The sequence below is a fragment of the Rhamphochromis sp. 'chilingali' genome, assembly GCF_963969265.1.
Source record: "Rhamphochromis sp. 'chilingali' genome assembly, chromosome: 2".
Taxonomy (NCBI): domain Eukaryota; kingdom Metazoa; phylum Chordata; class Actinopteri; order Cichliformes; family Cichlidae; genus Rhamphochromis; species Rhamphochromis sp. 'chilingali'.
Window position 1 is genome coordinate 63567254 of NC_137930.1, and position 27473 is coordinate 63594726.

Consider the following 27473-nt stretch of genomic DNA (forward strand, 5'->3'; position numbering starts at 1 on the left):
GAACACATTTTCATTGATGGATCTGTATCTTTGAAGTGTTTGCAATGTTCAAGGCAGATGTCGGACACACACACAGAGAGATAAAGGTGCAGTAAGAAGTTGAAGCTGATGATGAGGTGTGTCTGTGAAATGGATTTGACCTCTTATAATTGGTCACGCAGGCAAAAAAAAAAATAGACATAGAGACAGAAAAAGTGCAAAGGAGCACAAGACAAAAAAGGAAGCAAAAAAATCTGATGACAATAGAGTGAGGATTAAAGAGAAAACAGATGGGCTCTTTTAAAACCGTCAAGAACATGAAAAGGGGAAGTTGGGGGGGGGGGGGGGGGGGTGCTAGGAGACAAGGCAGCGGAGCGGTAGGGAAGCAGGGAGAGGATAAGCAGCCAGACAGAAGAAGAGATGACGTTCATCTTATTCATTGCAAACTGTAGAAACGGGAAGCAAGTGAGAGGAAGAGAGGGGGAGTCTGTGTGAGGTGGGGCAGCAGGGGGGTGGGGCAAGTGTGGGAGAGGCACAAGGGTGTGTGCTCAAATGAATCACTCTTCTATGTGGTGTGCCACTGGTCTCTCAGGCAGAGAATCGAAAAGTTGGGGTAAAATCTGAGTCAGCTCCACCAGCTACCAGACACTCACAGCAACTCTCCTCCACAGCACCAGGTTTCCTCTCTGTCTCTCTTTTCTGTTCTCTTACTCATTTGCTCTCTTTTACTCTGACACACACCCACACGCACAAACACACACACACACACCAACCGTCACTCCTGGCTGAAAGAAGACGGGACCACAGGAGAACTGTTAAACACCTTTACTGCTACTCACCCAGCTCATCAGCAATCGCAATGCCCAGGATGTGGACGCTTATCTTGGGGGTCATGTTGGGATTACTGGCCTCCTCCAGGTCAGAAATTCAAGGTGAGGAGATTGTGCCTTTTCCCAGTGGATTTCGCTTTGTATGGGGATTTATTTTTCTTATTTTGCCTAAATTGTACCGGTCTCTCAGGCAGCAGGAATTTCTGAAAAGATTTTAACCAGACACTGTTATTACTCTGTGGAAAAAGACACCACTTAAAAGAAAGAGACTCTGCTCTGCTGCTTGTAGAATGCATGTGTAGATGCCGGCGAGACAGTGTGAGCAACACCAGCACAGACAGTCTGGCAGTCCGAGACTCCTGATAGACACAAAGGAGATAGGCGCTCTTGCTCACTCTCTGTTCGCACGCTGGCAAGTGAACCTTATCGTGGTTTTGGATGACCAGTTTAGCTTTAAAGTAGAAGCAGAAGGAGATTTTTTTTTCTTTGCTGCCACGCTTAATGCTACATCCTCTAACACAAAGGATGTAATCACCCTGGCAATGTCTCTCTGTCTGTCTCTTTTTTTCTTTGTCTCTGTCACACATGCTATTTCTGTGTAAGGTTTTGATTGGATTTGTTGCTTGGAGCGGTATATCTCAGGAGGTGAAGCTGGTACAGAATCAAACAGGTCTGGGGCTTGTCTGGCTTATTCTCTCAGGAGCTGGTGGTGAGGTTGTTCATAGAGACTGCCTTTGGCACTGCACCAGAGAACAATCAACACCAAGCCATGAATTTGACCCGGATTTAAAGGCAAATATGAGTCTACCTACCTGAATCGCTCATGTATGTGAAGTCAAGTGCATGTAGGAAGGAGGAGGGGGGTGGATCCACTTTCCCCCATAGTGCTTCAACATGTGTTTGCCCCTCAAGACTCGTTGTGGATTGTGTAGCTGCGTGCATGTGTGTCTGCGTCTGTATCTCAGCGTCTGAGTGTCAGAGTAATTGGTGTCTGGAAACTTAAGTGTCCTGCAGTGGTTACTACTCATCCTGATCCAGACAACATCTTTTTTGCCACAAGCACAGAAATGAGAGCAGGTCTTGTGGACCAGTGACCACCCCAGACATCCACAAGATATCTAGATAGTTTTAAAGATAGTTATTACGTGGCTTCAGGAAATGGTTCTGTGAAGATTTATAAGTAATATATCATATAAATAGTCCGTAGTAACGGCTGCAAATGCCCTAAAGGCTGTCATATTAATTTTTTACCCAGCAATTCATGTAATTTATTTGATCAGTTTAAATTAATATATAACTGCACGGCCTTTTGCCAGGGATGCAGTAAGACCCATATTTAAATTGAATCAAATCTATTGCTACTTTCCAATAATTCATCCAGCGGTGAGAGTGTGTGAAATCTTTCATATGTGATCATTCGTAAATATCTATCAATAGGTAAAGATCGATAATTGATCCTAATGAAACAATAAGGCACTCAGTTAGAGAAACACTGTAGCCTTTGTTAAAGAGCAAGATCAGTCTCCATAATGTACATGGTCTTGGCCTAAAGTGGATTGTGGCTGAGTATTTGCCTCTTTGGATTAGAAACCCCTGCTGCCGTACTTGTGTTAGGTTTTGAGGTGAAGGATGGTCAAAGCTCCAGTGCAGGCACTCACAAAGAGGGCTTGTAATCTGTAGGCTCTGAGTACCACCAGACACGTGTCTCTTCCACCAATATAACCTCTGGTATGAATGAGTTTCCGTGTCCATGCATCATTACAGTTTGTTATAAGTTTTAGAGTTGCTCACCTTTTTTTTCCTGTTTTGCATGTTTCAACCTTCCTATTAGTATGTGACCTCTGCTCTTTGTCTTTCTTTTATGCATCAAAGTCTGTGTTACAAGCATGCTTTCTTAGAAAAAGTTCTGGTAATCTGTGGTTCAGCTGAAACTTGTACCACACAGGAAATGGAAATGTGAATAATACTCGAATCCGAGATTTTGAGAGATAAAGTAAGTTATGCCTTTGCAAAATTAGGAAATAAGGTTGATGTGATTCTTGTTTGCTGAGTGAAGCTAGGCTAACATTTCATTAAAACAAAAAGAATAACTGATGACAGTTATTTCTTGACTTTTAGAGGAAGCTAAATGAATTTCCCTGTTACATCATACAGTTTGTAAGCTAAGAAGTGACTTCCACTTACTTCCCATAATGTGAGACAAAGGTTGTTTTTTTTCAGGAGTAACAGAAAGCTCTTGAAAAAAGCTCAAGTAAAACTCTTGAATGAAAAATAAAAATGTTGGTATTCATGAAAATGTGTTTCAAATTGATCTTTCCTCTTGTAAATGTATCAGTTTGATGGTTTATACCTTTGTCAGCCAATCAAAAGGACGTCTGCAAGAGATAATGTGGTACTTCCACTTTTTTAACTTTACTATTCAACTTTATTTATTTGTTTTTTTATTTAGATTTAAAGTTTAGAAAAAGGCTGTGAAAGGGTAAGAAAGTACATCTGACAGAGTTGATAAATCTGATAAATATGGTATTTTTGTTGAGAAAAGGAAAATGAATTGGGTAGGTGGTGCAGGAAGCCTGGAGGTGGGAAAGGAAATGACAGTTTAGAGTGAAAGTCAGATAATAACAGTCCTTGTGACCTTGATGTGTTTGTGTGTGTGCATGCACACAGGCATATTTTCATAAGAGCTTGTGTTTCACCTGTCCCACTGGCCCATTGGACTTTTGGTGTGAGGAATGGAGGGAAAGACACATCTGCTTACAGAGCAACTTCACTTTAGTGTGAGAATGTAGGATACTGGAGCATTGTGGGAGCTATGACCTGAAGGACCCTCTCTCACAAATAGCTGATGAATAAAATGAATGTTAATGTGGTTGTGGGACACGTGCAGCTGATTTTCTGTTCAAGCATTGAATTCCCACGTATAAATTAATATTTTTAGAAATGTTGTGAGTCATACTTTATGTGCAAGGTTTCATTACTTATCTCACTTAGGATCACAGGAGGCTGGAGCCTATCTCAGCTGTCACAGAGTGAGAGGAAAGGTAAACTCAGGACACACCGCCAGTGTGTCACGGGCCTGACAAAAGAAAACTACGGCCAGTATAGAATCACAAATCAACCTGTCGTGCACAAATTTGGACATGTACACTCCACACAGAAAGCCCCCAGCTAACCACAGTGTTCTTGTTGTGAAGTGCCAGCGCTAACCACTGCACGACTTTGCTGCTTCCCTTTTCAGTAAGGTGCACCTCAGAAAATGTGGATAAGAGAATAAAAATAAACACAACCCGTGTGTGTGTGTTCCTGTTTTCCATGGCGTGCCACGTGAAACCAAGAAGAAATTATCAGTGACTGTTCCTGCGCACGTGTGTCTGTGATGCGCTTGTCTGTTTGCGCACCTGTGCGCAGGGGGCAAATTGTACTTTATTGCTGCCCTAGAAAAGACAAGCAGAGAGTAATGAAAGAAAACAAGACAGAATGAGAGAGAGCAGGAAAAAAGTGAGGGTTGAGAGTCAGGCTTGTCAATTACTTCTACAGCAGCTGGAGGTTTTGGCAAGAAGCTGTGCTAAAGCTCTCTTTCTCTTAGGCTTTGTATCTACAGACTTCTCAGTCTCCTTGGTTTCAACTCCATTAGGTGACAATAGAGCCTTTGGGAGAGTCAGTGCCTTGGCACAACAGGTTTCTGGGCTGTATAAAAACACCCATGACTGTTCTCTCTGCATACTAATGATTACTTCTAAGATTCATGTCAGCCTCTTTTTCATCGCACAGAGCCATGCCCGCTTTGATCTCTCTGGGCAGGGCAGTTGTGTGTTTTTGCGAGAAACACAGTGTGGCAGCAAACGTTGAAGTTCTTTCAGGTGTGTGTGCATATGTGTGAAAGTGAGAGATAAAAAAGTGGTGGTGGCGAGGGAGTTAGCGAGGGCAAAGATCAGAAATTGCTCTGCAATAAAAGTTGCACTGCCTTTTGTTTTTTGCCTAACTGCTTATAACAGCAGAGATCTCAACTTCCGTTTGTTGCTAGTGCTCTGTTTACTCATAACAGCCAGTGGAAAGTAGGTGGACCTATTTTTTAATCATATCCGGCGGTTTATAAGACTCCTGTCTTTATTTCAAGGAGATGAGCATGCTATCAAATTAAAAATAACATTTTTATATGCATCTCAATGTTTGGAATGGAGAAAAGGAAGATTACACTAAAGCAAAATTAATATTTGTCTTTTTGGTAACTCTTTACAGTACAGTTACATGAAAAATTGAATGATTAACATGTTCTCTTATCAAGCATGGCTTAGAATCAAGTTGTTTTAATGAAAATGATTTATGAGTTATATAACTTTATAGTTTAATGCTGGTTAATGTTTGCAGATATACTCCCTAATCATTGAACGTATTGACATTAGGCTACTTATGGGCAGTTTACTCCAAATGATTTGCAGATGCAGACATCACATTTTGCTTCACTGATAAAACATAAAATAGAATAGGAATCTGATTTATGATTATTGCTGCTACATTAAGCACTGCATCAAGTATTATGTTTGAGATGCTGTTAATCTGTGCACTCACGTCACTATGAAAGATAAAGCTTGATTGATTATTAATTTATTTCAATTAATAATCATCAAGATATGGTTGATGAGGTTTCACATGATGCTTTTCGATACATTTTGAAGAATTTATGTACCTTAAATATTTCCTGGTAGTATGTCTTTTTCTGTTTATATACTGCAATATAAGTCTCAGAAATCCTTACAATTATTCTTTACTGCCTCTAAATAAACAACTTCATTAATTTTTTCATAGTACAGCAGAGGTGTTCAACTCTAGGCCTCAAGGGACGCTGTCCAGCAGGTTTTAGATGTGTCCTTGATCCAACACAGTAATTTAAATGGCTAAATTGCTCTTCAACATGTCTTTAGGGTCTCCAGAGGCCTGGTAATGAACTAATCTTTGATTCAGATGTGCTGACCCAGGGTGAGATCTAAATCCTGCAGGACACCAGGCTTTGAGGCCTGGAGTTGGAAACCCCTGTACTACAGCTAAAATGTGATCTGGTTTATTTCATGTTGTATTGATTGCAGGAGAATTGTATTGCTGTATAAAGACATTTTTTAAAGTTGCATTTTGTGTTGCCAAAGAGTGTTTTAGAGTCTATCCAGAGTATTTTACTGATTTTCACTATAGAGAAGATTTTCTGGTTTGTCTGTTTTTACCTTTTTACTTTTTTACTCCAACTAACAAGGAAGGTGTGGTGTCATTTTTAGTTTTGTGGAACAGTTTCAACAAGTTTCTGATCAGCTAACTTTGGTTATTGCATATTTCTCCTCCAAGAGACCCATTTGCTCTGAAGGAAGGAACAAGGAGCAACAGTATGATCAGTTTTACGCTTTCACACTTGACTGCAGGAAGTTAAGATAGTAAATCATGTGCATCATTTTCCTGTGTGATGTGTGATTAAGGCATTGTGAAACCTACCATGGCAACAAATTTAAACAAGCAAGAAAATCTCCAGGTGCTTAAATTCTAAAATTGATTTTTTGCCAATACCAACGGTTACATTGTGTGTGTGTGTGTGTGTGTGTGTGTGTGTGTGTGTGTGTGTGTGTGTGTGTGTGTGTGTGTGTGTGTGTGTGTGTACACCGTGCACCTGTGGCTCTATGACAGGAGTAGCTATGTGTACACAAACTTCTGTTAGCTCATTGCTCATTTGCTAACCCTAGTTTGCATGTCAGCATCACAAAGTTTGCTTCATTTTGCTGTAGACTAACTTATATAAATTACCTCACATGACACAGAACACATAGTGTGTGGCACTCTGTGACACTTACTTTTTTGTGGATTCACTGTAAGGACATAAAGCATGTTTATGCCAAAAAAGTGTTCTTTTAACGAAGCGGTTACTTAATGATGTTTTTGTTTTGTTTTGTGTACTTTCCAGGCGTGGGAAGCATACATTGTGATGTGTGAACTCTTAAGCTAAAATCTATAGTTGTGGTTGTTTGTACTACCTTAGTCATGATAAGTATGTATTATATTATCATTATTATCAGTAGTGTAAGTATTGTTAGTCTTAGTAGTTTATTATTATTATCACTACATGTTGAATTGCGATTCTGTTTGATTTGCTGTAATTTTCTCCAAATCCCTTCACCCAAATAACAAGTCTTCTCTATGTGTTACTGCAAGTGGCCTGTGTAGTGAATAGAGATCAAACCAGTAAAACCGATTCAATTTTTTTTTCTGTTTCTCCCTGTAGTGACTGCCCGAACCTGCAGCATTGCTGGAGTTTTCCGGGCTGAAGGAAAGGAGCGTCACTCTTTGGACTTTGACATGGCTGAAAAAGTGTGTGAGCAACAGACGAGCACCATTGCAACCCTAGAACAAGTCCAGGAGGCCTATAATGCATCTATGCAAACCTGCAGGTGCATCAACAAGCATTTTTCTAAAAATGTGTATTTGTATTCACGGTTACGAGCTAAATTTATTTTCTTCCTTCTCGGATTCCCCCTTTTTGGAGATTTTTTTTTTCATTTTTGGTTTTGATTTTGCAATATTGACCCTAATTTAAATCATGTGATGCTTTTGGGTCCTCTTGTTTTTTTGTTTTTTTGTGTGTGTGTGTCCCTTTAGCTAAAATGTGCACAAATAGAAGTTACCACCATTGACCATCCTTCAGTTGAGGAAACCACCTTCCCATCATTTCTATTAGTTGTGGGATGTGTTTTAGCATGATTTAATTTGATAGAGTGCATCCACCATTAACAAATGTACAATCATTTTAATATCAGAATATTACTAACAATATTATTGTATCTGTTTAGGAACGGCTGGATCAGCAATATGAGCATCGCCATCCTTAGACACGAGCGCCACGACAATTGTGCAGGGAACATGATTGGTTTAATTATAAATCCAAAAGTACAGCCTGATGAGAAATATGATGTCTACTGCTTTGATGAAAATGGTAACTTTACCAAAATGAATTAAGCTGTTACCCAGCTGCAGTCAAACAATAGCATACAAATTGTCTTGTAAATTTTCAGTCTAGATTTAATTGAACTTGGCTTTTTGGTGATGTTTTCAGCTGGATCAAAGAGGAACTGCACCAAAGAATTTGATTTGAAAAAAATCAAAAATCCACCAGGTAAGCAAAGTAAACCCATTCCCTCTCTCCTTGCTTTAATACATCTGGCATCCATAGTTTAATAAGGAGAGGTTATTTGCAAAAAGTGAACGTGAACATTTTTTATGATACAGAATTTAATTAAGAAATTTGGTGATTAGCCTCCGATGATCCATCACAGCAGAGCAGAATCCCATTGGTGAAAGGAATTAGGAGAGGAACCCTCAGAGTGTAGAAGCTGGTGGTGATGAAGATGAAAATGAGGTGGTGAGGTGTTGTTCTGAGTGACCAGGGTGAGGAGGAGATTGGGAGGAGGCGGGTTGGATTAATCAAAGTCTGAAAGGCAGAATGACAGAAGAGCACTGAGATTTAAAGCATGCCTATGGAATAAGGGTGGGATGTCACTCAAGTTCATATGTATGTAGACAAGTGAATACTTTTGACAATATAGTGTATAATGACCAAAGTCATATTAGTAATGATAATGGTGAAGGCTAAATCATTATTGCCTTGTATGATAATCTGTATCTGGAATGTACGATGAACTCAAGAACTATTTAATTAGGTACAACTGTTCACCTAGAAACAGATGGGCTACAGAAGCAGAAGAACACCCCATGTTCCACCCCTGATATTTTCTTGGCACTCTGGGTCCTTTGGTACCAATTGAATATTATTTAAACACCACAGGCTACCTGAGTGTTTTTGCTGCCCATGTCCATTCTTTTATGACCACAGTATACAGATCTTCTGATGCCTGTTTCCAGCAGGATAACGTAGCATGTTGTTAATCATCTTAATCTGGTTCCTAAGCATGGCAACGAGGTCACCAGTCACCGGATCTCAGTCCAATAGAGCACTTTTGGGATGTAGTGAAACAGAACAATAGAATAGAATGCCTTTAATTGTCACAATACATTTTGGCATATATCATTAGCATCCAATCATTCACCAATTTTTCCACTTATCCAGTTAAAGGCACTAAGGAGCTTGAGACCATCCCAGCTCCTATAGAATGAGAGGCAGGATACATGTGTGAATGTGGGATATCATTAACATGAAAGATCATTTTGTAGCATTGCATAATTATTTGAAAAACTGTAAGCAAAGAAAATTGAAATCCTTGAAACAAAACGAATATTCTTCTTGCTTCTTGCTAAGTCACTTTAAGTTACTTTTGATGTCCATTAATAGTCAATATTATCAAAGTAATATAGTATATTATCAAATGTAAAACTTGTGTTTCGTTATAACCATTAAACCATGCATGAATCTTTCTTTTCTGATTCCTCCCTGCATCCTGAAAACCCAACATCAACCACAGTTAAAACGATGACAACTACACCTCAAGCTCTTGAAAATGAGACGGACACAACTCTCTCAACTTTTAATACTACAGAGGATTTATTTAAAGGTCCTGATGCAGAGACTACTGAAGAGACTGAGACCATCAGTATGAGTATATTTCCAGTCCAGTCCACTTCCAGTCCTGCAGAAATCGACAGTGGATCAGGGGGGGTGTCGAACGAGTTGGAACAGTTTACAACAGTTTCAACAACTAAGGAAATGCAAACTCCTCTTGGGGATGAGACAAACGACGAATATTCTTCCACAACAAAATGTAAGAAAAACACACAGCACAAAACTCAGAACAAAGAGATTTTTATATGAATGCAGTTCAGTTCAGGATTGAGATGTACTCTTCATGATTTTGATAATCTATACTGATAAAATATAATGACAGTATAATGCTTTGCCATAGTATACAAGGCCGATTTCTCCTAGAGACTGTACTGAACTCAGGTCATGTGTTATTTGCCCTACATTCTTCTATTTTTGTATATTCCAAAGATAGAATAATGAAAAATGATAATGTTTAATTTCAATAATGTCAAATTGTTTATAATTTTATAACTTAACATAGAAAAATACTGTCATAATGCACCATGATGACATCTCATGCAACAGGTCTGGGGATGGCTAAAGTAAGTTTTAGAACTTAGGATGCCCCCTTGTGTTAGTTTGAGTTGTACAATTTAATTTGCTGAAGGCACTGACACCTTAACTCAAATAAGTTTTATTAAAGGCCTAATAACAGTATTATAAGTGACACTTTGGGAGAGATAATGCAGAGGGGGAAGCAGCTTTATTGATATTTTTGCAGTTTGTAGTATCTAGTAATGCACACCAGTCTGGTCCACTCAGAGAGAAAAGGAAATTAAATGGGAATGGTAATATTTAAGATATATTTATTTTTGAGACATCTATATGCCAATAAATGGTTTATTTTAGGATGATATAAACTGAATATCTCTTGTTTTGTTGATATCAGCGCCCCCAAAAGATGGCAAAGGCCGCATGGCAGTTTCTACTGAAAAACCTAAGTCACAGAGCGGCAGTGACTCAAGTAAGCAAATTATTTCACATATACCATATAAAGAGTCATTGCAGCTATGTAATACTATGCAATCCTATTTACACTCTGGACTGACAGTAATTTTTACCCCTTTTAATCCTAACTTTTATGTCTCCTTCTAGATTGGATTGTTATTATTCTAGTGATTTTGGCAGTCATCATTATTATTCTTCTATGTGCAGCTGTCGCCAAGAGAAAAAGGTATGACTTGGATTACCATCATAATAGGACTGACAATTAAGACCTAGTAAAACACCCCTCTATATACAGTGAGGCATTGCAAAAACTGACATTAATTATATATGTATCTAAATGTGTTTTGGCAGCTTATGCGGCAAGACGCAAACCCTGATGATCACAAAAGACACAGGTGAAGGCAATGGAGCAGCAGCATCTGGCTCCCAGAACCAGGAAATGGTGACCCTCATGAGCAAGGAGAAGGTCCAGGAGAACGGCAACACAGAGGAGTTCACTGTCATCACTCTGGGAGAGTCGACAGATAAAGAGCAGCTGGCATGAGGGATGAGCGCATGAAGACGATAGTCAGTTAGAGGAGGAGTGTCAAAGTGAGGAGATGATCGAGACAGTAGATGGGTGGGGGCAGGGGCTCCAGTTTCAAGGGGATAAAATTGCTTTTGGTGGCAAGCACTGAAGGGTGTTACAGAGACTGTCTAGCTGAGGCTTGGCTTCAGTACTCCAGTGGGTCTGAAGCAGCTGATTCTAGGTAGGACCATGTCTTTTACGGGCAACATTTTGTCTGGTAGCACAGACTGAATGTTGCTCAGGGGTTGTAAATGTATTTTTTGTTAGTTTTCGCGTTTGTACATTTGTATGCTTTATTGATGATAAAGCCACAGGCGCAAGTGTTTATAGGGGGCATGAGGAGTGACAGCAAATTTAGATAATGTTCACCTCTTTTAGATAAGATGGATCCCAAAATTTGCAATTCAGCCTAAATGGAAAAGATGAAATCAGCAATGCGAACTGATTTATCTTCTTTAACTTACATCAACAATGTTAAGCCACCAGCCCCCCAAGTATTTAATTTATTTTCTTTGCTATTGTTAATGGCTTGTGTATATTTCAAACATTTCCTGAGAACTGAAAAGTTATTTTCCATGTTCAAGAAAACTGGGGATGTCACTACCTTAATTTATGCAGCTTTTTCTTGATCTCTGTATATAAAGTATGTATGTTGAAAATGATTTAGCAATAGCTCCATGTGTGTTTTTGTTTTGTTTTGTTTTTTTATAGTAAGGGTTTAGTACCTGTTTTAAGGAGGTTTCCAAGGGTCATTTAATTAGAAGCTATATCTAAAAAAAAAAAAACACTGAGGATGCAATTATGAAACAATTGTGATTTTGCAATAGTCATAATTTAAGGCATCCAAAATTTATGCATCACTGAAGTCAGTTAAAATAATGTACATTTATACTGAGTTGCAAATATGAGGATACTTTGATGTTATCCTGAGGATAAGAAGAATCATAGTAAAGATGTAACCATACTATATACACAGTGTGTACATTCATTGGGGCTAAAGGACAGCACAAAAGAAACAATTTGACTCTATCTATAGCACATTAACCATTTCCAATGCCAAATTTGCCACACAAGTGACAGGTGCTTGTCTTTGTATACTGAACCAAATTGCACATAATAACATATGCTTGTATTGTATGTGAAAGGTTGTTTCAAGAGAAAAAGACTGCAACAATACTGTCTATGTGTTCCCAAGAGAGGGGTTTGTAATGATGACACTTATGTGCTTTGCTCAAGCCTGATGTGCCAGTTGCTCAAACATGTAAACCAAATGCTGCATTCTTTTCTACTGACCTTCTCAAAGCTAAAATATACATTGTTTCCTATCGAGATCAATTCCTGTCCGCCAACCTTTTTTTGAATTGTAAACTGATTTAGGTTTGTGAATTCCTCCTTTTTTCTCTAAAATGATTTGCTTTGAAGAGAAGTAGCAAATGTATTAGAGTAGCCAGCTTTATGACAGAATAACGCATGTCATTGAAATAATTTCTAAAGTCTTGAATTAAATAATAAATGTGTACATAAACAGATTTGCTGGAATGGGGTGTTCCCTCTGTAATTGCTGTTGCTTTTTGTGTAGTGACAAGGGGAGCAATCGATCGGTGTAGCCAGAAAGGAAATGCAAGTGGTTACACTGCGCTGCATAACAGGAAGAGAAGTTTCCATGGTACCAGCACTGTGACGAGAGAACATGTTTACACAGAAGTCAGAAAGAGAAAAAGACGGCCATTCTGAAAGGCAGAGAAGGATTCTTTCCTGGATTAAAATGCAAGCAGTGTAGTCACAATGACAACAGAGAAGTATTACTGTTTTTTTTTCCATGCATTTATTGCACAGTACACTGTCTAATTCACTGACACTGATGGATAATGGAGAAGCCCTTGAATCAGAATTAGTTTTAATAGTTAGCAAGGGGTGGTTCATCTATTTACAGTGTTGTATAAAGTATTTGCCCCATCCTGATTTCATTTTTTTTTTTTTTTGCATATTTGTTACACTTGCATGTTTTAGATCATAAAGAAAATGTTAATAACAGACAAAAATAGTTTGAGTAAATATTAAATGTCGTTTTTAAACAATGATTTCTTTTTTAAGGGGTAAAAAAAATATACTATTCAAACCTACCTGTACATGTAATATCTTTTTATTAGTCTAGGTTCAAATACTAGACAGAACAACTTGATTACTTTTTTCATATTTTATTTACCCAGCCAGCAAATAATTTTTTAGTGTCTTTTCCCATTAGAAATACTGATACAGGCCAATGAAAATTTCAGGCTTTTATCTTTATAGTCCTTGAAAAGTAAAATTTCACAGCAACTTGTTTTATGATTTTTATGCAAAGTGGAGAAGGTCGAGCAGAAAATGTTCTAAAAATTTGCTGATTGAGATGGAATAACCCATCTAGCAGTCTGGAATGTGTTACAAAGCAATTTCTAAGGCTCTGGGACTCCAGGGAACCCTGATTAGAGGCATTCTCCACAAATGGAGAAAACTTTAGTGAACCTTCCCAGGAGTGGCCAGCCTACCAGAATTCCTCCAAAACAGACAACTAATCCTGAAGGTCACAAAAGAATCCAGAACAACATCTAAAGAACTTACTTCTCTCAGTTAAGGTCAGCATTCATGAGTCAACTTTAAGAAAGGCAGTGGAAGAATGGCATCCGTGGGAGAGTTCAAAGGTGAAGATGTGAAAAAGTTTGCTAGTTATCACAAATACTTGATTGGAGTTTCATGTTGGTGGCACGAGTTTTTAGGTTATGGGGCAATTATTGATTATGCATAGGGCCAGGTAGGATAGTTTTTCCTCCTGAAGACATGAACTTATAATTTATAAATGGCATTTTATAGTTACTTGGGTTATCTTATATTTTATCTAATATCAAAACTTGTTTGATGATCTGAATCATGTAAATGTAACGAATATGCAAAAAGAAAAAACATTGAAAAGAGGGGAAAGTGTTCATCTTTTATATACAGTCTATGTTTATTTGTAGTAAACCATTTCTAGCCTTAATCAGGTGCATTCTCTTTTTTTAAATTCACCCAATATTTAAGAACAGAAAGAGGAATTGTGCCACATTCTGCAACACAAATGTCATATTTTATGTGTTTAATTCTCTATATTTCAACAAAAAAAAAAAAGCCACAGAAATTTACTGTCACTCTATTTAATGGCCAATTTTCAAAAGCAATGACTTACTTATAAAGGAACATACAACATTTCTCTATGTAAAACCCAATATGGAACTAATGTCTATAAAGACTATTGGGATGTGGGACTGCCACCAATAATCTTCTGCCAATGATTTAGCTTTTCATTAGCTTTTATCACATTTATCTGTATTCAGCTGGAAGATAAAAACTGGCATAAATTGAAATCTTGGCTCCAGACATCAGCTAGTTATACTGGAAGCCCGACAGAATCACCAGTTGCCCAGAGGCTAATTCAGTAGGCTATCTGATGGATTCCCACATTAGCTTAGAAGCAATGACGCTTTGGAGTTTGTTCACAATGCATAATGGGGTCAACAAATCCGTTCCTTTTTTTTCTTTAGCAAGTTCACCACCTAAACAAAATGTGTACCGTTTGTTGCCTTAATGAAGATTAATACGATCAATATTAATAGCACAATGGGATAGAGTAGCTTAAACAAGCAGTAAATACTTCACTGTCTGTTTTCTCCCTTACCTTCTTAATCAAAAATAATAAAAGATAAAATCTACTAGAAATGTTTATACAGTAATACTACACTAAAACAACTAGTTAATAAAAACTAAACACAATATAGCATACATGTATTTCTTTTTTGTGCAAAAATTGTTGTAAAACAAAGAAAGAAAGAAAGTCTCAAAACAGCTGCAATTTAGTTATCAATCAACATTTATTAGTTATATTTGTATATGTACACCAAAGGTACAACACTTATTGATATGTAGAAACAGATTTTTATGTATACCATAAACTGAGAAAAGAATTCATTTTTTTTTCTCAACAGTGAATTTCACCCACACATAACCTCTGCCTTTACATCAAGATAACAACAGCTTTACAAAGAGGGAAGGCCTAGAAAAGTAAATTCTTCAAAGCACATTGTAGGCAGGAGTGTAACAGGTTATCAGCTCAGTGTATGAGTTTCTTCAAAAAAACATTTCAGGAGAAAAGCACAGGCTTCAAGATATACTGGCTCTTTGCTGTGCCAATTATTTTCCATGTAGTCAGTACCATTTAGGTAAGCGATTCCAGGTGTTTGTGCGTGCATATCATTTCTGTGCAGAAAGTAAAAAGGCAAGTCAAGTGAAGGCAGCTTACTAAGTAGTATTCCTAAAAACATCCTAGACTGATGACATGACAGAGTTCAAATGTGTGAAGATGTGATTTATGGAAATGCTAACATGGAATCTAAATGATATAGATGTCCATGTCTTCAAATGCACCAGGTAAACAAACATGTCTGAGACTAAACCAGTTTTTTTCCTTTGTAAAGACAAAATGTGTTTAGATGAGTCACCTGAGGAATGTTGCTGTATCCTGTAACAGGCATTTGAATACAATTGAAGTTTGAGCTTTCTCTTATATCAACTCTTAGGCTATGTTTGATTCATCACTGTCCTACACACAGAGCAAATATGACCTTTTCCCCTGTTTTTGTGTCTTATCACTAACCTTTATAATAATAATTTCCCACCCAAATAACTCGTGTTGACCCCCTCATCAAACCAGAAACTTCCTCATGCCTATTTTTATCTCATCTCACTCTTTCTCAGTCTTTTTCTTTCTCTTCTTCATGCAAATAGAATTTTTTTTTTTTTTTTTTTTTTGCAGGATTACTATAATTTCCAGAGAATTCTGCATTGTCACTGAACAGAACAATTATATATTTATGTATGTACAATGAAAATGAATTCACACTGCTTATATCTTCATGGAGGAAACATTCAAAACACTTACATTAGATTAAAAAAAGATATTTATATGCTGGAATGTGACAGTTAATTAAAACAGCTAGTTAACAGGTATTAGAGAATAAAAAAGAACAAGCAATTTATGACATATTTTCCTCTCTATACATTTTGTCTAATCTAATTTTACTCGTGACATGGATGATTTTTTTCTCTCTAGAGGATTACATTTATAAATGTCACAGCAATGAAACTATATTTCTACGTACCATTTTGATACCCCCACATCCCCTGGAAAAAAAACCCCAAACAAACAAAAAGCATCTGTTACCTACAATATGTACACAAAGTGCAAGGAGGCACTTCAAAACATCATGCTTTTAAGATAGTGGTGCAAAAAATAATTATCATATTATTTTAATTCATGCTTCTAAAACCGTGAGTTTGAACATAATATTGGTCCAACACACAATCCCCATCGGTGACACTGTCGGCTACTCACTGTATATGTATATAAAGATATGTATGTGTATGTGTGTGTTTGTGTGTGTTGTGAAGATCATAAGAGGTTAGAGTGTCAGTGCTGTACTCACTCATAACAATTACAAATGTACTGACCTTCCGTGTGTTTGTTTGTTTACTTATTTTTGCATTTTTGTTACGTGTGCATTTGGAGAAAAGTGTGAAGATGGTGCATATATACATCAGTCTATGCAGTATGTTGAGCAGAACGCTGCACGCTCATCGTGATGTATAAAAGTAGACAAATGACAGAGCGCTGCACTAGATGTTGTGTTAAGTTTCCTACTGTTACTTTAATTGGCATTTGTTTGAATCGAACACCTTCAAGGCAAGGTCATTCAGCACGGATGAAAAGAAACAAGAGAGGAGAGAAGAATACAGTGCAAAGAAATCAAATTCACATTGACATCAGCTTCACCTCCCTCACACATGCACCCAGAAAACGATAACAGACAGCATTCCTGCTTTGTTTGTGTATTTGCCATATAGTGTTTTTAATCATTTAGTTCTATGAGATGATTATATGTGTATTACCTGATAACTGGAACATCCTGGCATATAACTGTGCGTGTCCGTTCTCATATTCTGGTTTCATCAACTACCTTCCCACTTTATGGATAAACAGCTGCAGCATTTAGGGTTTGTAGAAACAGTCTTGAGCTCTGGTGGCAAAAATATATTGTTTACCTTTTTAGATCTGGCTAAAACAAGAAGCTGGCAGGTGTTCCCAGAGAGGATCTGTCTCTGTTCGTGTAAGCCAAGAATCCATCTGACAGCCGAGCCGCTCTTCCTTCTCAATTTCTTTTTATAAACGTTTCTAGCTGTTCACCTTTTGTGCTATGCCAGTGTTTAGTAATAACTGTGCTTTCTAGTACACTGGTTCACAGGCTCACTCAGCCACTGGAATGTAGTTTGAAATAATAAACGTGTGCTCACTGTATTTTCATATATTATAGAATAACTTTCTTTTGACAAAGACTTTTGCTGTCATTTTTCATAGACAAAGCTTTTAAAGTTGTGCTCTTAAGAGGCCATTCTCAAGGAAACACTGGTCTTACAAACAAGTAAACATTTTAGGATTAAAATATGTTTCCCTGTAAGAGTAAACATGACAAGCCTGAGTATCTTTTGATCTCACTTATTTTAAAGTAGTTTCTTTTTTAAGTTGGAAAGATTATTGTCTGCACTCACATTCTGGCCCGATTTGTGCTTTAAAAAATATATATTTTCAATATATTTTATTCAATATGTTATGTAGGTATGCCATTTAGATTTACATTTAGTTTTAAACTATTGAAATGTCTTTTTCATTGGTATTAAAGAATTACTATTTTTGGTGAAAACCGATACTCTATACATTGTAATTTTAGGGCAACGCTTTAGATTTTGAGGTTTTATCTCTTGTTGTGCTATAAATGGATAGTTTAAGAAAATGGATGTCATGGTGACAGTTCAAAGGCCTCTGTGAGCTGATTGATTTTCTGCCTGTTTGGTCCCTTTAATTGACTTGGTCATGTTTTGACCTTAGCACTCTCTCTCTCTATCACACACACAAATTAGCTTTAAATATCACTGAATGCGTGACACAAAGAAAAAGATCCCCTTTCTACACAGTAGACAAAATAAAATAAAATAAAACCATTGGGTGCTTTGAGGCTCAGCATGTTTTTCCTGTTCACTATTGTTCTCACTGAACCCTTTATCAGTTTTCTGGTCCACAGGGATACTGAGTAATATTGGGTAACTATAATTGCAGTAAGAAGCACTTTAGAGACACTTTTGTTCTTAGATGAGAGGCTGGGATGAAAACAAAAAGCAGTGGCCGTGTGCACACATTGTGATAGTACTGACAGGGATGGAAAGAAGGGGATTTCATTACAAATTGCATTGCTGTCGTGAATAATGTTCCAACTCCCACTTGTCTTTGACACTATAATAACGTGTCACCTTTAAGAAACTTGTAAGACACTCAGTGCATCTCCGCTTCTTCGCTCCTCATACAAATAAGGGACCAGGATGTATTGCTAAGAATAGCTTATCTAACCATTGTTTTCCTCCCTTCCTTCACCCTCCAAGTCTTGAAGTATGTTGTGCAAGTGTCTGCTATACAGGACGTAACTGCGCTCTAACATGTGAGGTATGCCTATGTTATCATTTCACAATTAAGTGAATTAGTATCATATATATCAGTCAGATAGACAGTTAAAATTTTATAGGGACTAAATTTTTTTTAAAAAGAAAAGAAATGTAAGCTACATAAAAAAGAACAATTAGTAGTTCTGTTCATGTGATTTTTCATTCATTCTTGTATATCACCAGACAGGAAAGCTTGTGGAGCCCAGAAGCAGGGGATCTCTGTGCTGCCATTATTCATGTTTCCATGGTTCCTCCTCAACAAGCGTGCACTCCGCAGCAGAGCCATTAGTGGCTGAGGTTACCTGTAAGAAGTTAGCAGAAGATCTAAACAGTGGATCCAAGAAAAAAAGAAAATTCTGGTCAAAAGACCTTAGAATAACACCACATTCTTAAAGCTTATAATGCATCAGATCAACTACTGCATTGTTATATGATGTCTATAAACTAAAATGTTGTATACAACATTCTTATTTAAATTTGACTACTTTTAGCTATAGCGCTTTGTAGGGCTGTAGTCTCCAGAACAACTAGTTAACTGACCAAATAATTACTAGTTTTCTAATTGATGTTACTTTCATAAGGAGAATGTCGTTCCAATACTATTCCCTCATTTTTAATGGTTGGAGCAAAAACTTACAGTTAGGATCACTTTGGATAGAGACTTTGAAAAGAGTAGCTTTTTAACATTTGCTCAGCATTAGCTCTGTAATACCTGTCAAAAAGGTCGGCAGTGTGGATTCATTTTTATTAAGGCTAAATTTTTCACACATCTTTCATGTTAAATGCTTGAGACTATAAGTATGTGCATGTTAGAAATTGTAACTGGTATGTGCATTAAAGCAAAAGGTTTGGGACCAACATCTGCCAGTTGCAGTAAGACCAACAAAGCCAGACCATATTCACCAAGACCAAAGCAAATATGAATCTTTCACTTTCATCAATACAGTAGAATTATATTACAATCGGAGAGGTGTCAAACCTATTGGTCAGAGCATGTTGCTTGTTTGCATTTTTGTCCTGGGATCACCAGTTAATATGGTTTGTGTGGATGCACACTGGTATATGCTGGTTGACTGCAAATCTGTTGTTTTTATTTTAGTACAAAATGAAGAGTTTGGAATAATTTAAACAATGTTTTGTTTAATAACATTTTTGTTTAGCTATAAATAATTTTGGCTAATAAGGCAAAATGCACTCAGTACAGTGGAGCTGATTTAGAAAGATTATTCTCCCCAAGACCAATGAATAGGTTTTAGGGTAGAACCAATTTCAGTTAATGGAGATTTTCTTTGGTTGACTACAGCCCTCTTTAGCACTTGAAACCTACAAAGACAGAATTGCTATTTTGCAATAAGGAACACTGGAACTGCAGGAAAACCACTGATGTCCATGCATGCTCGTGGTAGTCCTAACATGAGTTAGACAGTTTCTTTTAATGACCTGGGAATAGACCACAAATTTATGATGAAAACCAACTTAAGAGGCAGTAAAAAAAAGACAAATGAATACATTTTAAATTCAGAATATACAAATAACACAAAAAAGGAAAGAACACTACCAAATGAATGCATAGTTACGTTTTAGCTATTCTGCAAGCATCTACGACGTTTCATTGGACTTGAAATGGGTTAGAAATGTATGTGAGGCAAAGCAGAACAGAAAACAGGGAAAAGTGGTGTGGAAGGTACTGGAAGCAGCAAGGTTTTGTTTAACATTCATATGTAAGTGTCCATTAATAAAGCAAGTCTGAGAAAGGAGGATATAACTTTTTGCCATGGGCAGATTGCTTGTGCGACAGATTACCAGCGTTGCTAGGTAACGCCCTTCATCCTTTAATAAATGAATAGGCTCATCAGTAGGCCTTTGCCGCCCGTCTGTGTGTGTCAGAGAACAAGCATTATGAACTTACATATAATATTCTAAAAGACTGGAATACATTCAGATATTGGATTTAAAATGTTTTACATTTCCGGAGCTCCTTCTCCCCTCTAGATTTCACAGAATATTTCTCACACTGGACAGAAATAGATGGTGTCAAAATGCAAAAAAAAAAAAAAAAAAAAAAAACCCTTGTAGGGAATGACTCACTGACAGTTTCGTAGTTGGTGTGTAGGGAACATATGAACTGCTAATTAGCTCTAGCACTTCATTTCTGTATCTTAAAATCCTACAGAAAATGGGAAACCTTTGGAAATGTTCCCATTTAACAGTTAAAATCTGCTGTATTCTAAGAAAAAGCAAAACACGCCATACTGGACAATAATTTGAACATAAGCAATATTTAAAATTATGTCAAAAGACATTTCTTTAAAGTGTTTATTAATACATGTATTCTGAAGTTTTGATAAAGGTGGCTGGTAAATAATTCCTCTGTGTCATAATGAGGATTATCCTGCTCTGCCTTTTGAACTGGAGCCGACCCCCAATTGGCTCCAGTAATCAGATTAGGCTAGCTGTTGAGGGAGAGAAATTTGATCCTTTATTCATATGTACCGATGCTGAATAATATTTTGACATAAACTATAATTTTTTGTTGTTGTTTTTCAACAGCAAAGCTGCTATTCCAGAGAAATGAACACATGCATACATCCAACTATTGTTCCATTGCTTCACTTCTGAAATAAAATAACAGCGGGTGTATTTACAATGATGTAAACAAAGACGCAATGCTTAAAACTCAAACAGATTCAAGCAAGGTGCAGGGTGAGCATGCAACACGAGAGAGGGTTATATACAGGTCTCTATGTTTGTAAGCATTAAATGTACCTTGCATTCATCTACTACAACAGAATTGTTAGCAGTGGCGCTAGCAGTTGTGGTATCGGTAGCGGTTAAGACGCACTGGTTGGAATTATTTTCGTGGTGGTTCTTCATGTCATCGTAATAAGACTGGGTCTTTGTCATCATTTCAATGTCGTCCGACTTTGCCGTGTGTGCATCCAGCTCATCCAGCTCTGCCTTCGACATGTGGTACACGATGCCTGCACCGTAGGAGTCACCCACCACGTTCACTGAGGTCCTGAATCGATCACTGATGAGACACAAATCAGCATGAAAGATGGCTTTGCATGCTAGTAAAGGGTTTGAAAAACCCTAATACAAAAGCAAAGGCAAAATTACCTTGTACAGTGTAACCACAATATAATTTTTTCTTTTATCAAACTCACAGCAGCCAGTCGACAGCAACCAGGAGACTGATATCTTGGGTTGGCAGGCCTACAGCAGTTAGGATCAGCAACATAGTCACCAGGCCAGCACTGGGAATACTGGCGGCCCCGACACTGGCCAAGGTGGCTGTCAGACTGGGTGAAGATATGGGAAAGCGGCACTCAATAACATTCTCCAAAACCACTTGCCTAACCTCATTCTTCACACCCTGATGCACTTCCCCAAACACCAATGAACATTACATCCTCTGCATCTCACAGTTAAAAGGAGGCACTCAGTTTCTGCTGTGCTTAGGCTGAGGCGCACCCGAGTAGGTTCTTCATCTTTATGAACAGAGGCTCACAGAGATGAAAGAGAGATTGGATATTTAATTTGAAGGTCCATGGATTTATATCCAATAAAAATGTCAGAGTCAATGTCATCTATGTGCAGATCACTGGATTATAAGAGTATTTTGGAAAGATTGTTGCGATGAAAACAGCGAGTGACTGGTAATTCTTGCTTAGCTTCCTCCTTAGCATGAGACAAGGGACTGGGGCATATGGCTGCTTCCTCTGGGTGCTTAATTTGCTGTACTCTAAATTTCTTTTCAGCTCACCACTAAATGCCACAACACTTCTGCTGAGTTTGTCTTTATTGTAATGATCTAACTGTGGGAGCTGCATTTATCTCAGTTTAAACAATTTAAACAGTGGGAACTGCAAGTCTTACTTTGGTGACTAAGAATAGCTTCAATGGAAGAACTGCACACATATGCAGCCATTCTGTAGGACCCCATTTCTAAAACCCATTCTTATATATATGTAAGCTAGGATGGGATGTTAAATATTAAGTGCAAAGCCATGTTTTTTCTGACCTGACAGTGATAATTTGACCAGGGTCAAGGTTGACACCGTTCATCTGGGCAATGAAAATGGCAGCCACAGCCTCATACAGAGCAGTTCCATCCATGTTGATGGTGGCACCGACTGGGAGCACAAAACGAGTGACTCTTTTGTCAATACCCAAATTCTCTTCCAGACAACGGAAGGTGACAGGTAGTGTACCAGCACTGGAAGGGAAAAGCAAAACAAGTTGGATTATAAATGTATAATAATTTGCACAAATATTAAGACAGCAATTCCTTTTCCATTCTGATGCTAACCTGGAGGCTGTCCCCAGAGCAGTAATCCAGGCCTGGAAGATGCCCAGGAAGAAGGTGAAGGGGTTTTTCCTGGTGATAACGAAGTAAATGCTGGGGAGGAAAATTGCTCCGTGGATAATGAGGCCAATGATCACTGTCACCATGTACATGCCCAGCTGCCTAGCCACGACCTCCAGATCCTTAATGGAAATGATCTTGCCACAAATCAAACAGGCAATACCAAAAGGAGAGTACCTGATGAGAAGAAAAAGTATATGTTTAATCATTTAGCAACATATTAAATTAGTTAACCCTCATAAAATCTTCCTATTACAAGCAAGCCTTTATCTTTTAAAGCATTACAGTTACTTGACAAATAACTTGGAATGAACAACAAACACATTAAATTAAGTCATTTCTGATTCAAATGACTTAAATGAGTTTTAAAATGAGTCAATGGGAATCTTGAGTGACACTAACCACATGATCATGATGACAAGTTTCATCACAATCTCATTGAGGATATTGAAGAATTCAATCATGAGCCTGGCCTTCTCTCCCATCTTGCCCATGCAGATGCCAAATGCAATAAAGAAACCAATCAGACCTGTGACAAAAAATCATAAATGTGTCACATTTTGAATGCCACCAGTGCTGAAGGGTGAGATGTGTCCAGCATCAGGGAATTCTTATAAGATGATAGGGTTTCCATTTAAAAACCAATAGGCCTGTCCAGATATTTGCAACATTCAAAACCGATTCCCAGGCATGACTCTAGAGTATGACTGGAATATCTGAAATACCTGAACATCTATTTTCCATGATATTAAATCAATATGGGGCCGAGGGAATTAATCTAAATGACTTTGATTATTCCCCGACTTGTTCTCTTTGCATTGTGGTTTCGATGGAAATGTCTCAACTGCAAAACATTCAGAACATTTCCATCAGGCAGCGATCTGTATTTCTGTGTATTGCGCTAGTTAGCAAATGCTGTGATGGTGATGGCTAAGCTGGCTAAGATGATGAATGTTCTCAACATGTATACATGTTCTGTTACCTGCTACCAGCTTAGCATTTGCATCTTAGCTTCATCATTGTCTTCATTTTAGCATGCTGATGTTAGCGCTTAGCACCATTCGTAATATTGCTTAATGTTACTAGGCCACATACTGCAGCTATATTACTGTGTTTTCAGTTGCAGTGAGTTTTACATACCCAAAACATTCATGCCACTTTTGAACTGCAGTGACTTTTTGATGATGTACTGAGGCTCCTTTGTAATGTTAGCCACTAGGCCCTCCATAGTGGTGGCATTGACATCCTCCTCAATAACCACCTCCACCTTCTTTGTGACTGTCTGAATCTGAAAGAAATTAAGCATTAAGCATAAATATTAATGAGCTAATGACATTTAAAATATTTTTCTTTAAGAATTCTTTTGTGGTATTAAAGGTAATGCACTGCAGTGGTTCTGAATCAGATCTCTCTAAAAGACTCCAGTTTGCTCGTGTAAATGGAGAGTCCTCTTCACACACTAAGGTTAACTATGGAGTTCCACAGGGTTCCATGCTAGGACCAATTCTGTTAACATTATACATGCTTCCCTTAGGCAGTATCATCAGAAGGCATTGGCAAACATTTTCACTACTATACAGATGATACTAAACTTTATCTGTCCATGAACATACACCATAACACACACCAGTTAGTTAAACTGCAGGTATGTCTTAAAGACATAGTGCTATCCAGAGTAAGCAAATTCTCACTCTGGATAGCATTACCTTGACCACCAATTCTTGGAATTGTTTTTTACCAGGATATTCAATGCATATATTAAACAATTATGTAGGACTTTTTTTTCCCACTTGAAGCATATCTCTAAAATTAGAAACATGTCTCAAAGTGATGTTGAAAAACTGTTCATTCATTTATTACTTCTAGGCTGGATTTGTTCGTTATTATTCGAATGTCCTAAAAAAGCCTTTAGTTGATTCAAAATGCTGCAACAAGAGTATTGACAGGGACTAGGAAGATATATAGCAACATATATATATATAGCAAGATATATCTTCTACACTGACTTCTCTTCATTGGCTCTCTGTTAAATCTAGAATCAGATTTAATATCTTTCTTATAATGTACAAGGTCTTGGATAATCTTATCTTAATGACCTTATAGTACAATAACATCACATTAGAGCACTTTGCTCTAGACCGCGAGCCTACTAGTTGTTCCTTTAGTATTTGAAAGTAGAATGAGAGGTATAGTCTTCACCTTTCAGGCCCCTCTTCTGTGGAATCAGCTCTAAATTTGGATTTAGCAGATAGACACTTTTCTTCTTTTAAGATAAGGCTTAAAACTTCTCATTTTGATAAAGTATATTTTTAGGGCTGGATCAGGAGACCCTGAATCCTCTAGCTCTAGGCTGCTGGGGGATTCCCATGATGTGTTTCTTCTTCAATAACCTTTTTCACTCATTATATGTTTATACACCACTCTGCATTTAACCATTAGTAATTAATTAGTTATTAATCTCTGGCTCTCTTCCAACAGATGGCTGCCTCTCCCTGAGCCTGATTCTGCTTCTTCCTGTTAAAGGGTAGTTTTTTCTTCCCACTGTCCCCAAAGCACTTGCTCGAGGAGGGGTTGCTTGAATTTTCTATGTTTCCTTTCTATTATTGAAAGCTATTTACTTTACAATATAATAGCATTGGGGCAACTGTTGTTTTGATTTGGCATTATATAAATAAAATTTGTATTGTGTGTGCAATTGTTTTGGTTTATCAGGCATCAACCCCTGTAGTTCTCTGTTGGTAGCCTCTTCCGAACACTTTATGAATGTAAGCCTACACATGTCCCAATACACAAGTTTATTTTCTATGACTTTATGTAATATTCCCTAACAAGTGATGGGATGGCATTCATGTGTTCAGATATCTCACAAAGATTTTCAAACTGTGAATAAATCCTTTTAATCTGTTACCTGTTGGAAACAAGCCTGCACAAGATTCTCTGGGAAAAGGTTCCTGATCAGATCAAAGAAGGCATCCAGACTAGACACATCATCATTTTTCTCGCCCTCGCCAAGATTCTCCTTCAGTTTGGGGTTGCCAGGGTGGATGGCTAACACCAGGATAACTCCCAGGATAGCAGCAATAATTGTGGTTGTCATGTAGTAGACCATAGCTCTGGTGCCCAGGCGACCGCTAGATTTGGCATCAAGACCGGCTAGACCTGCACCCAAAGCAAGCAAGATCATGTTTGCCTGTTAATTGCTAGGACGTATCCAATGGAAATGTTGACTCAATGCTGCAAGACATGAAGGCTGTGCTATGCAAAGACAATTAGTAGATTATATAAGGGTATTTTCTTATTGCATTATGACTTTTTCACCAAGTCTATTTTAGTGTATTAGAGCAGCAAAAGGTGTAAATCAAGAACTTAAAATTCCTAATATATTTGAGTGTGATAAATTACACTGCACCTGTGATTAAACTGGAGATAATGAGTGGCAGGATCAACATCTTCAGCATCCTCATTAGGATGTCTCCAGGAAAAGCAATCACCATGACAATGTCTGGGTGGATTGGGGAAGCAACACGAAGCAGCATCCCTGATACAGCCCCCAAGATCACACCTGAAGTGCAACAAGAAAAATAAAAAGGTGTAAAATCCCAAAATATGAAATTGTGTGAGAGAAACAACGTGAAATACAGAAACAAAGTGGCCAAGCCAACTTTAAGTAAGTCAGATATTACATGCAAATAAACTATAACAAAATGCTATGATTTTAATCATTTGCTACTTGAAAATAGTATCAATTCAAACTATGAAATAAATAATTCTCAAATGATTTGTTGTCAAAGACATCGTATTAACATCTTAGTAACATCTTAGCTTCCAGCCTTATAATTTCAGTTGTTTGGTGAGAAGGGATCTGCTGGACACTTAGGGAGGGCAATGGGTTGTGAAGATAAAATGCAAACCTGCTGACAGTGAGCAAAGCTCGTGGAGGATTAAAATCAGATTCCTTTGAAGCAGAGAGGAGGAGCAGCATGTCCGACTCACTGGTGAAGCATCTGTCATCTCAGCAAACTCTTTTAAAATTTTTATTTTTTCAAAAGCTTCAATAAATGATGGATAAAAAGATATGTTTCACTCTAATCTCAGGCACAAATTTTGTCTCACTGAGATACTTGGATTATTTTCACATTATCTTTTTTGCGTGTGCAACCTTACCTTTCCTCTGATCTCCATTCTTTAATAGCCTGAATATTGTGACATTTGAAAGATCCTCTATTCTCAAACAAAATCGTTGTTGACCCTTAAAGCCACAATGTCTCTTCTAACCAACAGCTCTTTTCCTGCCACACACTGTTCCTGCCATTAAGTAAAGCTGACCTCTGTATGCTCCCACCCCCCACTCCCCTGCCTACCAGGCCTGGTGGTTGGCCTCTGTGTCTGTCTGTCTTAGGCAAGACAAAACTCCAACATCCTCCTGGGGCTGCACTTCCGCTGCCAAAGATAACACAGCCCAATATATTGTTTCATAACACAAACTGATCACAAGGCCTCCAGCGTTTTTTTTTTGTTTGTTTTTTTTTTAAACCTAAGTTGTCTTCAGCGCTTTAATCTATCCCTCAGTCTAACAGCATCCAGTGGATTCTGCACACCCGATGGTTTTGGATGGCACTTGATTTCCTGTGCTTTCCCTTTGGAGCAATT

General features: G+C 37.8%; 2 protein-coding genes across 4 annotated transcripts in view; one reads left to right on the top strand and one right to left on the bottom strand.

The window, feature by feature from the left end:
• The first annotated feature begins 561 nt into the window (after positions 1–561).
• Positions 562–12407, top strand: cd44b (CD44 molecule (IN blood group) b). The gene is made up of 8 exons (XM_080875255.1): positions 562–911; positions 7069–7234; positions 7634–7776; positions 7897–7956; positions 9260–9556; positions 10268–10342; positions 10474–10552; positions 10678–12407. The coding sequence occupies exons 1-8, from the start codon at positions 839–841 to the stop codon at positions 10868–10870; spliced, it is 1086 nt and encodes a 361-aa protein (XP_080731381.1). The 5' UTR covers positions 562–838; the 3' UTR covers positions 10871–12407.
• A 2416-nt stretch (positions 12408–14823) lies between these two features.
• LOC308391566 (excitatory amino acid transporter 2-like) overlaps positions 14824–27473 on the bottom strand; it is a 28926-nt gene continuing 16276 nt past the window's right edge. For 2 of the 3 annotated variants that reach the window (XM_080874214.1, XM_080874213.1), the window contains exons 3-11: positions 26233–26385; positions 25732–25982; positions 23964–24111; positions 23226–23352; positions 22767–23000; positions 22479–22673; positions 21622–21756; positions 21221–21485; positions 14824–18756 (exon numbers count right to left, since the gene is read on the bottom strand). In XM_080874214.1, coding sequence (XP_080730340.1) covers positions 18685–18756; positions 21221–21485; positions 21622–21756; positions 22479–22673; positions 22767–23000; positions 23226–23352; positions 23964–24111; positions 25732–25982; positions 26233–26385 — 1580 coding nt within the window. In that variant the 3' untranslated portion in view covers positions 14824–18684. The remainder of the gene's footprint in view (positions 18757–21220; positions 21486–21621; positions 21757–22478; positions 22674–22766; positions 23001–23225; positions 23353–23963; positions 24112–25731; positions 25983–26232; positions 26386–27473) is intronic. The other variant, XM_080874215.1, reaches the window with a different exon arrangement.